Raw genomic sequence first — 14,094 nt, forward strand, 5'->3', positions numbered from 1 at the left:
TAATGATGAAAAATCTGAAAGAGAAATTAAGGAAACACTCCCATTTTCCACTGCAACAAAAAGAATAAAATATCTAGGAATAAACCTACCTAGGGAGACAAAAGACCTGTATGCAGAAAAGTATAAGACACTGTGAAAGAAATTAAAGATGATACCAACAGATGGAGAGATATACCATGTTCTTGGATTGGAACGATCAATATTGTGAAAATGACTATACTACCCAAAGCAATCTACAGATTCAGTACCATCCCTATCAAATTACCAAGACCATTTTTTACAGAATTAGAACAAAAAATTTTACAATTTGTATGGAAACACAAAAGACCCTGAATAGCTAAAGCAATCTTGAGAAAGAAAAATGGAGCTGGAGGAATCAGGCTCCCCGACTTTATACTACAAAGCTACAGTAATCAAGACAGTATGGAACTGGCACAAAAACAGAAGTATAGATCAATGGAACAGGATAGAAAGTCCAGAGATAAACTCACATACTTATGGTCACCTAATCTATGACAAAGGAGGCCAGAATAAAAAATGGAGCAAAGGCAGCCTCTTCAGTAAGTGGTGCTGGGAAAACTGGACAGCTACATGTAAAAGAATGTAATTAGAACGTTCCCTAACTCCATACACAAAAATAAACCCCAAATGGATTAAAGACCTAAATGTAAGGCCAGAAACTATAAAACTTTTAGAGGAAAACATAGGCAGAACACTGACATAAATCGCAGCAAGATCTTTCTCGACCCACCTCCTAGAGTAATGAAAATAAAAACAAAAATAAACAAATGGGACCTAATTAAACTTAAAAGCTTTTACACAGCACACAAAACTATGAACAAGACGAAAAGACAACCCTCAGAATAGAAGAAGATATTTGCCAACGAATCAGCTGACAGGGATTAATCTCCAAAATTTACAAACAGCTCATGCCGCTCAATATCAAAAAAACAAACAACCCAATCAAAAAATAGGCAGAAGACCTAACTAAATAGACATTTCTCCAAAGAAGATACAGAGATGGCCAACAAACACATGAAAAGATTCTCGACATCACTAATTATTAGAGAAATGCAAGTCAAAACTACAATGAGGGGGCTTCCCTGATGGCGCAGTGGTTAAGAATCCCCCTGCCAATGCAGGAGACATGGGTTCGAGCCCTGGTCCGAGAAGATCCCACATGCCACAGAGCAACTAAGCCCGTGCACCACAACTACTGAGCCTGCCCTCTAGAGCCTTTGAGCCACAGCTGCTGAAGCCCGCGCGCCTAGAGCCCATGCTCCGCAACAAGAGAAGCCCGCACACCACAACGAAGAGTAGCCCCTGCTCGCCGCAACTAGAGAAAGCCCGCGCACAGCAACGAAGATCCAACACAGCTATAAATAAATACATACATACATAGATACATACATACTACAATGAGGTATCACCTCACACCATTCAGAATGGCCATCATCAAAAAATCTACAAACGGTAAATGCTGGAGAGCGTTTGGAGAAAAGGGGAGTCTCCTACAGTGTTGTTGGGAATGTAAATTGGTACAGCCACTATGGAGAACAGTATGGAGGTTCCTTAAAAAACTAAAAATAGATACATGCACCCCCGTGTTCATTGCAGCACTATTTACAATAGCCAGGACATGGAAACAACCTAAATGTTCATCAACAGAGGAATGGATAAAGAAGATGTGGCACATTTATACAGTGGAATATTAGCCTTAAAAAGGAATGAAATCATGCCATTTGCAGAGACATGGATGGACCTAGAGACTCATACAGAGTGAAGTAAGTCAGAAATAGAAAAATATTATATAATATCACTTATATGTAGAATCTAGAAAAATGGTACAGATGAACTTATTTGTAAAGCAAAAATAGATACACAGATGTGGAGAACAAACAAATGGATACCAGCGGGGGAAGGGATGGTGGGATGAATTGAGAGATTGGGATTGACATATATACACTACTGTGTATAAAATAGATAACTAATGAGAACCTATGCACAGGGAACTCTACTCAATGCTGTGTGGTGACCTAAATGGGAGGGAAATCCAAAAAAGAGGGGATATATGTATAGCTCATTCACTTCAGGGAAAATGAGTGATCGCACAATAGAGACCTCAGGTGAATTAATCAAATGATTAAAGTGAACATCATCAGAAATGGGATGAATTGAAATCTGAATCAATAGAAAACATCAAACAAGTGAGTGTTATTTTATAAAATGGTTGGTCTCACTGTCAGGTTCATACAAATCCAGGAAAGACTTAGGAACTGTTCCTGACTGATGAAAACTAGAGAGTCACAGCATTTGAAGGCAACATGTGATTCTGAACTGGATAATTTTGCTATCCAAGGACATTATTGGCACAGTTGGCAACACTTGGTGGGATCTGAGGATTAGATGGTAATGTTGTTTCAGTGTTAATTTCCTGATTTTGATGATTAATTGTTGTTATGTAGGAGAATGTCCTTTTTATTTATGGATGTTGGGACATAATGTGGGTAACTCTCAAATGGAAATAAAGTTTTTTTGTACTGTCGTGTGATTATTCTGTAAATTTGAGATTGTTTCAGGGCAAAATTAAACTTGTGTACCTGCACATTTCTACCCCCTGAGAAATTTGAGTAACTTATGAATTCAGATTGAAACAGGATTTTACTTTGGGCCCATCCTCTTTTCCCTCTCCTTTAAATTCACTAGCAAAGACAGCTGTGGAACAGGGGAGAGGGCTCCGGGTTTGAACACAGAAAACCTGTGATTAGCTCCTGGCTGTGCAACTTACCAGCTGGATGATTTGAGTCAAGTTCCTTTACCCTTTGGAGCCTTAGTTTTCAACCTGTAAAGTGAGGTAGTTGTGAGGCTCAAACACCTACCAAATGGGTACTAATGTAAGTTTATTACTGTTTTATCAGCACAGAGAATTCCACAGGGTGGGAGAAACAGCTTTTGGATAATTCCATAAACAGTGTTCTTTTGAGCATTTTAAAGGTGAACCTGTTTTCAGTCGAAGAATTTGTACTGCTTTGCATTTCATTTTGTGGCTCAGTTTCACTAATTAAAATGCACAGCCACCATCCTGTATTCCATGCTGTTGTAGTAGTTCATTTTTAACTTTCCATAATTGGAGGCTGCTGTGTATCCAGTGAACACTCAATAAAATTAATTGAGGGTAATGATGATGAAGACAAGATCTATAGTGTCATCGTTATTTCTCCCTACCACCCCCGCCCTGTAAGCTGGGGTTGTTTGCATTTAAAAGTTGTTGCTATGGAGTTGAGAGGATAGATTTGCTGAGAGCTTATGGTATATGATCCATAAAAGGCGGTCATGGTAGGTGTCTCACTAAGTAGAAAACGTCAAACTTGGTGTGGGCGGATCTGTTTGGCTCTTTTATTGAGCCTAAGCAGTGTCTTTTGTCCAACCCTACTTGAATATCAAACCTATTTCTGTTGTGTGCCCAGACCTCCCTGCAGGTCTCTGACTAAGGGCTCAGCCCTGCCTTTGTTACTTAGGCCTTTTATTTCTTTCAGGAGAGTCAGTGGAATGAGCTTCTTGAAACTCTGCACAAACTTCCTATCCCTGACCCAGGAGTATCTGTTCATCTCAGCGTGGTAAGTGGTGGCAGAATATTAGCAATCACTGAGAAACCTTTCCATTATTAACAGTAAGAAAGAGCCAAATGGGATTGTCTTCTGTCATCCGCACCTTCCCCACCTCCAAGTACTCTGAGACCTCAAGACAGGCCAGGGAGATGTATTTCTTTCTTTCTCTGGGATCCCAAATGCCCCCAGGCTCCTCTCTTCCTGGCTGTCATCCCGTTGCTATCATCTCCTGAATGGCAGTTGCTGGGCTTGGAATGGGATGGCTAACCCCTGCCTCCTCAGCCCCTGTGGGGCTCCTTGCCTCATGCTTTGCCCCCCTAGCACTGCTGTGTCTGCCCCTTCACTGAAGCCCATCCTGCCACCCCTGAACCTTCACCGCCTTTCCCCTGTTTACCAGGGTAACCCCCCTTAGCTAAGGTTTTCTTTTTTTGCCCCAAGCAGCTTGTACACTTTGCAATACTTAGTCACAAAACACGTTGGAACAACCTGTTTTCCTGTCTCCGCCACTGGACTGTACGCCCTCAAGGACAGGGATAGAGACTGTCTAGCACAGTTCCTGGCCAGATCGTTTCCTTGAACTCTTCTATGTACATGCTATGTGGTCTGTAGTGTGCCAGGGTGGAAAAGCCTCTGAATTACAAATTGGGAGATTTCGATCCCCAAGTCATAGTTTTGCCAATGACCTGAGTGATCTTAATCAAAACCTTTAACTTCGTGGGTCTCAATTTCCTCATCTGTCAGATAAGGCATCAGATAAGGAGTTCTTTTCCATATTTCAGTTACTGCAGTTCTCTAGGTCAAACCCTTGTCACCACCTTCATCAGAATTCTCAGATGGATCCCCTTTGACCAGCTATTGATTATCCAGGGGCTATTTCCCCCGTGTTGTGGGGTCTGAATGTTTAAGAAGTTTTGTCTTTCAGCTTCAGTAGAACCAGGTACAGTGTTGGTATTCAGTGGTAATTAACTTGGTATTTTCCCTCTTAAAGAAAATGAACATATAGGGGGGTTTTTTCATGATGATCACATTGAAAGCAATATTACTGCCAATAACTAATAATAGATCTGTTATATACTAAGTTCCTAATTTATGCCAAGTATGCATCTCTAGTGTTCAAAACAACTCTACAAATAGCTATTAGCATTCTCATTTCATAGTTGAGGCTTAGAGAGAAAAAGATTCTTGCCCATCCAAGGTCGTGTGGTTAATAAGTGAGATCGGGGCTTTTAAACCCAGGGCTGACTTCCAAGCCTATGTTCTTTCCACTAGGCCATGAGTGTTGAAAGAAAGGGAGGAAAGAAGGAACTGGTAGAGGTTTTTGCTCATTTTAATGGAGCATAGGAAGGAAAGAAACCTTTTTCCAGAAATTTGTGTAAGGAAGAGTGTCTGGAAAAGATGAAGAAATGAGCTTTAAACCTGCCCCAGTCATTGCCGCATAGCGAAGCAACTTTGCCTTTGTCTCTGTCCCTTTTCCTAAGCAGCTTGATCTCACCGTTTCAGTCTGTAATGACATCTGACAGGTAGCTGGGGAGTAGCCTGGGTGGGTCACCAGCTACTGGGGAGGAAGGGCCTCTCCTTCCTTTGAGTGGCTGCCAGGCCTCAAGGACAAGCCATCGCAGGGGCAGGAAGAACTGTTGGGGGTGGGGGCGGGTTGCAGCTGTTTCATGCCAGTGGTTTCTAGGAATGTTTCTGACCTCCTCTGGTCCCAGCATTTCATGGGCGATGGAGCAAGACAGAATCTCAAAGGACAGCCTGGGGAGTAGTTGGTTTTGGAATTGAGTAGGCTCACTATTTACAATCTGTTGCATTTGTAAAGGCAGATATTTTCTTCTTTCCTCTTCACAAGGAATTCCTCTCTCCATGTTGCATTTCTGAAGGGTTAGTCTCAACTGTATTATAGAGCCTGAAAAATTGAAAAATGGCAGTCTTGGACTTTCTGTCTTGAGTCACGAGAGAATGTTTCTGTGTGTCTTCTATAGGTGATTGAGAAAAATAGGAATATAAACGAACAGTTGAGAGAGTAATAATAATTTTCTATTAAAATACCATTTATGGAATGCTAGGCACTTCACATATATAACATTTATTCTTCACAGCAGTTCTGAAGTAGGTATTACAATTCCCATTTACAGGTTAAAAAATTGAGGTTCTGAGCTATTAAGTGAAGTGGCCTAAGATCACATAACTATTAAGTGTCTGACTCTGTGGTCCCTGTCCTTTCTCCCTCACTGTGCCGATCCTTATTCTGTAACTCCATCACCATGTGGACTTCCATTACTGAACATTTCCTGGGACTCCCTTTTAGCCATTTGGTATAGAATTTGGTATCTCATGGTATGAAATTTAACCTGTATTTTACTTTTATTATTTTAATCCTCATTGTTGACTTGAATTAATTAACTAGTTTCCAGTTAGTTTCCCATAACTAATATGCTACATAATCTCTGTCATAATACTTCATAGATAATGTTTTGACACAAACCCACAGATTTTGGAATAGTGCACTGCAGGGGGTGTTTTTTAAGTTATCTTTTAATTTTTTTTTCTTTTTACTTTTCAGTTTATTAGTTTAATTCAAATGGCTTTAGCTATAATTTTCTCATTAAAAAGCACAGGTATAACAGTCTGTTATCGTGGAAAGGGCATAGCTCTAGTTATGCAGACCTGGTTTCAATCCTAGTTCTGTCACCTACTAGCTGTATGACCTTAAGTCACTTTACCTCTCTAAGCCTTAATTTACCCATTTGTAATATGGACATAATATCTATCTTAAATTTTGCTGTGGAAATTAGAGATACTATTTATAAAGTACCTGATATAAAGCCTTCCATGCAGCAGGTGTTCATAAATATCTGCTGAATATTAGACAAATAGCTTATACTGTTATTGTTGCCATTTTCGTTATTGCAGTTGTCCCCCAGGCCTTTCATTTCAGGAAGCCTGTACAACTCATTTTTCCAGAGACCTACTTATTTTGCAATTATCCAAGAATGGGGAGTGGGGAGAACTTCCTGAAATGTCACTTGGGGGTCTAGGTTTGAACTTTGGCCATGGCTAAGCTGACTTTCTCTGTATGTGACCCTTCCTGGCCTTTGCACAATCCCTTCTTTAATTGGCCAGCACCAGGCTCTTTCCATTCCTGCTTGCCATTGTTCTCTGAGTCTTTAGTAGCACGGAGGAGGTGTCATCAGTTCAGCCTGTTTTCATTTAACTCAGAGACACATGCTTGTTACAAACATGGAGATGCCTCCTTGAAAGTTCTCTGAACAGGTCAGGTTTTCAACTCCACTGAGTCTCCAGCTCCCTTCACTGGAATTTGCACTGGAAGTCAGGAGGCTTATTTGCAGAGCATGCATAGTGGAGAGACTTTCTCCACTGTTAGCCATCTGCAGTGTCTCAGGGCAGCAGTCCTTCCACTGGAGCTGTCCTTAACATCCCTTGGGCCTTCGGGGCAGATTTGGCCCACAGCTTGTAGATGGATGTAATCTCAGGTGCTGAAATGAAATGGCAGGTTTGGTTGGTAAAGACCATTCCTAAGTGAACCTAGTGATATTTGGTCCCCAGTGTCCACTTGCCTCACCGAACAATAAATTATGAAGTCTGTAGCTTTCATGTGTTCAGAAACCTGCAAACATCGTAAAAGAATTTGGCCTTTAACTTCCTTGAGCTGTTCTTTTGTATCTCAAAGAAGTTCCTCTTTCATAGAAAAGAACTCCATCTACCAAACGAATGATTTAATGCATCTGGCTTTAATCCAACATTATCCTAAGGAAATATTCCATAGACTGTTCTCTATGAGTGAAACTCTGTTTCTTCATCTGAGTGAGGAATTATCTTCAGATCATCTACCTGATTTCTGAATAATGTGCTTGTTACATACTTTTGCAGAAATAAATAGCTTTTGTTTTTCTTTTCCAGCATTCTTATTTTACTGTGCCTGACACCAGAGAACTTCCCAGCATCCCTGAGAATGTGAGTACTTGGGCAGGGGTGGATTAAATTTTTATTCCTCTTTGTTTTTTTTACTAATTTTGAAAGAAAATAAAAGGGTATATTTTCCCATTATAAAAATAATGCATTATGAAAGTAAAACCAAATAGAGAATATTTTAAAAATATAGAAAGTATAAAGACAAGGAAAGATCATTATTCATACTTCTCAAAGGTAATCACCTATTAACATGTTGCTGTCTCATTGTAGTCTTTCTAGAATGTATTATTTACATAGTTAGAATCACCTATTACATGAGCATTTTGCCATTTCATTCACAGTCATTTTTGTTGGCTGCATAACATTCAATTTGCTATGTAGCTTATTTAGCTATTTCCTCGGTGTTGTGAATTTAGGGGTTTTTAGTTTCTGCTGTTGTAAATAAAATGCTTCTATGTAAAGAACTTGCCGTATAAAGATTTCTTTATTAGGGTAGATATACTCAAGTAAAATTATGCTCCTACTACATTTCTATATTAACTTTTAAGAAAGTAAAAGTAATTGTGGGTAGAAGTGTGAGGACCCCCATTCCCACCTCTTAAAGACTTAGCAGTGAACTTGAGTCTGAGGGAGCAGAGGGTAATATTTGCCCTCTGAACAAGCCGAATGACGTTATCTAGCCTAGGCTTAAGACGTATTTTCAAAATGTTTTACTCGGATTGTGAATAGTACTACGTAGAATTAAATATAGAATCACCACCACTAAGGCACTTGGTTGCTTTTTAAATTGTGGCAAAATGTACATAATGTAACATTTACTGTTTTAACTGTCTTTAAGTATATATTTCATTGGTAAAACATTCACATTGTTGTGCAACTGTCACCAACATCCATCTCCATTTTTTCATCTTTCCCAACTGAAACTCTGTGGCCATTAAATAACACTTTAAACAACAACTCATTTCCCTCCTCCTCCCATCATCACCTGGCAACCACTATTCTCTCTGTCTCTATGAATTTGATTACTCTAGGCACCTCATTTAAGTAGAATCATACAATATTTGTCCTTTTGTGTTTGGTGTACTTCACTTAGCATAATGCGTTTGTGGTTCATCCGTGTTGTAGCATGTGTCAGAATTTCCTTCTTTTTTTAAGGCTGAATAATATTTCATTATATATACGTAACATACTACGTTTCATTTATCGGTTGATGGACGCTTGGGTTGCTTCCACCTTTAGGCTATTGTGAATAATGCTGCTTTGAACTTTGGTGTACAGATTGAACTTTGTGTTCAATCCTTTTGATTCTTTTGGGTATGTACTTGATTACTTTTTTAAAGTACTGGAATAAGTCAGGTAATCACATTTAATTAATGAAGTTAGGCTATAGTGTTGTGATTAGGTAACAGTCTTAATAAACTGGGATTGTCGAAGATATTCACAAAGTTTACTATCTATGTGATTAGGCTCTGGTGGAAAATATTGCTTTTTTCTGGTTTGACATTAAGTAATAAAAAAATCCACACCACAGTTACCATTTTAACAACAATAGCTAATGTTCATTGAGTACTAGTGCTTGTCAAATAAGGTATTCAATGCTTTACCTGTATTTTCTCATTTACCTCTCGTAATAAGCTTAGGTAGTCAGTACCCTAATTATTATTTTATATAAGGAAACAGAGGTCCTGAAAACTTAAGTAACATATTCAAGGTCCTACAGCACAGAAATGGTAGAACTGGAATTCAAACATTGATCTTTCTGATACTAGAAACTGAGTTCTTATATATTGTGCTACACTTTGAGCCCATAATTTTACCTTTCATCTCTCAAAAAATTCCATTGAAATGATAAGAGAACTATAAAATTAAGGAGAAAAATGTCCACGTAATGGCAGAAGGAGCCACCATGAGCTAGAAAATTTGAGGAATTTCTGCAACGTAAAGGAGATGGTTATTGAGCAGTCAAGAAGGTGTAGACAGTGAAGGAACCCAAAAAGAACTGGAAAAGTCCTGCAGAAAGAGCAGAAGCCAGGGCTGTGGCATGGAACATTTATAAAAATTGATTATGGGGCTTCCCTGGTGGCGCAGTGGTTGAGAGTCCGCCTGCCGATGCAGGGGACACAGGTTCGTGCCCCGGTCCGGGAAGATCCCACATGCCGTGGAGCAGCTGGGCCCGTGAGCCACGGCTGCAGAGCCTGAGCGTCCGGAGCCTGTGCTCCGCAATGGGAGAGGCCACAGCAGTGAGAGACCCGCGTACCGCAAAAAAAAAAAAAAAAAAGAAGCAAAAGAAAAAATCATTGTAATCTCTGAGAAAGTCATGTTCTGAGTTTTTCTTTTCTTCATTTCTGTGATAGTAGTAGTTTTCAAGTTGTTCTGCCTGGAGCCCTGCCTGAGGTTCTTTGGGACATGGGAAGGACTGAGGGAGCTAAACGGCTGACCCACCAGGGCATGGATGCTTCTGCTTTATTCAGAGCAGGTTCATTTCTATCTACTTAAATTGGGAATTCAGTAATATTTTGTTTGAGATAAAAGGGTTCTTTTGATTTTTTTTTTTTTAAAGCTTGGAAGCTACATTTTGAAAAACACAATGGGGGAGGATCATATCAATTATATACCTTTATACCTGCTTTTTCTATGACAATGTATTATGAACATTTACCTGTGTTATGAAAAATTCTTTACAAATATCTTTGTTGTAAAAAAAAATCAATTCAGAAGTACATATTAAAAAAAGTGAAAGGTCCCACATTACCACCATCCCAGCCCCACCATCCCTCCCCCATCCCAATCCCATTCTCCATCCAGAGTTTGATGAGTGTCATTTCAGACCTTTCTCTATGAATTTACATGTTAAATGTATGAATCCGTGTGTGTTGTAGACATTTTTTTAGACATAAAACAGTACTATTCATACTGTTTGGCAACTTATTTTTTTAATGTACTCTCAAAACTGTTCATATCTTTCATCTATGTTAAGTGATATTTTTATTTAATGGTATTTTATTCTTATGAAAGTAATACATATTAACGGCTTAAACAAACATGTAATATCACATAATTGTTGATGAAGTTTCCAAATTTTCCTTTATTCCCGTTCCCCAGAGGCAGCTACCTTCAGGTTTTTAGCAGTTGTAGTATTTCTCTCCATGTGTTTACCTGACATGCTCATATTGCTGTTCTTAATTTTTCTGTTTCAGATAACAGTTATTGACTTTCTCATGGAAGATGAATTTAGGTCTTTTATTACCTCTGATCCCCTCTCCCCCAGAAACACACATATACATGAAGTATCCTTTTCTCACTCACGCTTCCCCTCCCCCATCCTTTCTCTGTCTTCAGGAAAAAATTTAAATCAAAAGTTAATGTTTACATTTCAATGAGCAAGCTGAATCATATGATAGATTATGATATGTTTTCTTTCTTATACATTTGTCAGATAAGAGTTCCTGGATTTCACATCTTACTGCTTATCTTATTCCTTTATTTTGGTGAAACATTTTCCAGTAGTTTCCTGACAGTGTTGGGGGCAACATGTTTAGACCTTGCATGACTGCGAATGACTTTATTCTACTCTTGATAGGGTTGGGAATTACCCTCAGAGGTTTGAAGACATAGCTCCATTGACTTCTAGATTTCACATTGAAGCTTAGAAGTCTTGATCCATTCTGATTGCTGGGGTCTTTTTTTGTTTTTATTTTGGGTGGGGTTTTTTTGGGGATCCTTTATTTGTCTCTAGTATCTTGAAATTGTACAGTGATTTGCCTTGCTATGGGTCCATCTTCATCTACTGTGCTGGATATTTGGTGGACCCATACAGTCTGAAAATTCATGTCCTTTAGAGCTGGGAAATGTTCTCACATTATTTCTTTGAAAAAATTCTTCTTTATTTTTTTCTCTTTTCTTTTTCTGGGGTCTCTGTGGTGGCATGTTAAGCTTCCTAGTGTTGATCCTTTAATTTTCATAACTTTTCTATTTTCCATGTCTCTTTTGGTCTTCTTTCTACTTTCTTCAACTAGTCTTTCCACCCTTTTGAATTCTTTACTTCTGCCATCACTGTTAATATCCAAGAGCTTTTTGGTATCGTACAATAGATTATTCATTCTTTAATGGCATCTTGTTTCATGGGTGCAACATTTCTTCTTATCTCTTTGACACTGTTATTCATAAATTTAAAAATTTTTTCTTCTCTTTGCATTGTTTTCTTGCTTAGAGGTCCTCTCTTCTGTTTGTTTTTTTCTGTATCTTTGATTGTAGAGGCCTTTCCTCAAATAGGTGCCCAATCCTATCTGCGTGAGGCCTTAAAAAGCTCTGTGTTCATGAATGGGGCTTGTTACCTGGTGGGCTTTACTGTAGATCATGGCTTAGAGACCTGGCTACTGGGGATGAGGGGAGGATTTTAAATGTCAATATCAGAATCTTTTCTTTTGGACTAGTCAGTTTTCTCTTGCCAGTGACTGTAAGCTTCATAACACGTGTTCTGGAAGCTGAGTGGGGTGGTAAGTTATAGGATATGAACATTTAGCATGTATACTTTAAGCTCCCCTCCCATTTTTTGTTTAATTCTTTATCCCCTGTCCTCAGCTGTACCTAGTGTTCCCAAACCTTTCTGGTTACTAGAAAGTAAACAGTTTTTCCTCAGGAGGGGTGCCAAAAGGCCAGTTGACTAGCTGAGTGAGCTGGGAGAGGAGAATCTTGGGATCGAATTACTCTTCTTTTTATCGGCACCCTTCCCCTAGCCTTTAGAGGTGCTCGGTGTCTGCAGTTCCTGAACTTTTTTGGAGTTCTGTGGTGTGAGTTGGGTTGGATGCTTGCTGCCCTGTGCCCCGGGCCCAGCCTTTTCTGGGCTGCCAAGTCATTCTTCTTTAGTTTCTCAACTAAAGTTTCGGTTGACACTCTTGATACCTGGAACCAGATCATTCTTTGTTGTGCAGGATCGTTTTGTATGTTGTGGGGTGTTTAACAGCATCCCTGGGCTCTCTCTACCCACTGTAAGATGGTACCGCCCCCCCCGCCCCCCAGCTGTGACAACCAAAAATATCTTCAGACATTGCCAGAAGCCCACTGGGGTGAATGACCCAGGTTGAGAACCATTTATTTAATAACATCTGGCTTCCAAAAAATTTGACATCTCTCTTCCATTACTATCTTTTCTCTTGTTCTTTGAGGTTTACATCTTTTAAAATTATTTCATTGTGACTTTTCCTGGCAGGGGGTGGTGAGGATTGCATGGTATCAGGAGAGAGAAAATATGTATTAAACAAATACATATGTTTAATCCACCATATTTTACTGGAAATCCCCACATATTTTAACTATGTTTCACCTACTAACAGACATTTAGATTGTCTCTAATGTTTTGCTATTATAACAATGTTATAATAACAATTATTGCCTAGGTTAAGTTCATCTTTCTATTTTTTAATGTTAAGGACTGAGAATTACTCAAGAACTTTAAGGTACCTGAAAGGCCTGACAGTTTCTCAATTTTCAAAACCACAATTACTGAGATTAGAAATAGTGTAGGAAAAAAAAATTTTATCTTCTTCATAACCCCACCTCCAATTCCTGTTTGCACTGTATGCTACCTCCCCTGCCCCCGCCATTAAAAAAAATTTGCATTCCCTCTGCTGGTTTTGCCACTAATGAACCAATTCCCTGTGTATGACCCATTGTCCCCTAAATCTTCCTTTGCAGACCAGTAAAAGGCTGGCCTTGTTTGTTTCTAAGTGAGAATAATAAAAACAATCTGCCAGACTCCTAACATACATGGTTCCATTTAAATCCTTACAGCTATTCTGTGAGAGGTAGACGTGAGCCTCATTTTACATGTGGGGACCCAGGGCTCACAGGCCTGAGGTTATAGCACAAGGTCTGCTTCCAAATGGGGTGTAGTGACCCAGGTTTGTAAGGAACCAAAACATTTTGTTTCCATTATACCCCCCTGCGTCCCTACAGTTGACTTTTGATATTCATGAGGAATGGAAAAAGGAAAAGAAATGATTTTTCATATTTCAAGTATGAAATGAAGCAGGAAAGCTTTTCCTCTAAGGAGAATCTGAACTTTTGTAGGACCAATTTGTGTGATTTTTGACATAGAATCGCTATTGAGCTCTAGCCATGTTGAAATTTGCATTTTAATCTCTTGGCAGGTTTTCAAGGATTAATTTAAAATGACTAAATTGCTGCATTGCAAATTGAAACAAGCAATAACGAAGGGGTTGTTAATATGATATAGTCTGCTGTAGTGGAAAGAACATGAGTTTTGGAGACAGCCAGACACTGGGCTCCACCACTCTGGGACCTTGGGATACTTACTTATATTCTCAAGCCTCCTTATCTAATAAAGGAAAGTGGGAGGAACAAGTGAACTATTACATGTAAAGTTCCAAGTTCAATGCCTGGTGCCGCAGAGATACTGCTTTTGATGGTCCTTTCTTTCCTTTTGTCCTTCAACTTTCCTAAAATTCTAGTCTTAACCTCTCTTGAGTTGTGGCCAAGGGCTAGGGAGCATTACTTCTTGGAGCTTATCTTTTCTTGGTTTTTGCTGACATTTTTG

General features: G+C 39.2%; 1 protein-coding gene across 5 annotated transcripts in view; it reads left to right on the forward strand.

The window, feature by feature from the left end:
* DENND1A (DENN domain containing 1A) overlaps positions 1-14,094 on the forward strand; it is a 493,467-nt gene that overhangs the window by 228,578 nt on the left and 250,795 nt on the right. For all 5 annotated transcript variants that reach the window (XM_060014177.1, XM_060014178.1, XM_060014173.1 and 2 more), the window contains 2 exons: positions 3,537-3,617; positions 7,527-7,580. In XM_060014177.1, coding sequence (XP_059870160.1) covers positions 3,537-3,617; positions 7,527-7,580 — 135 coding nt within the window. The remainder of the gene's footprint in view (positions 1-3,536; positions 3,618-7,526; positions 7,581-14,094) is intronic.

Source organism: Delphinus delphis, chromosome 6 (genome assembly GCF_949987515.2).
Source record: "Delphinus delphis chromosome 6, mDelDel1.2, whole genome shotgun sequence".
In the NCBI taxonomy this organism is placed as follows: Eukaryota; Metazoa; Chordata; class Mammalia; order Artiodactyla; family Delphinidae; genus Delphinus; species Delphinus delphis.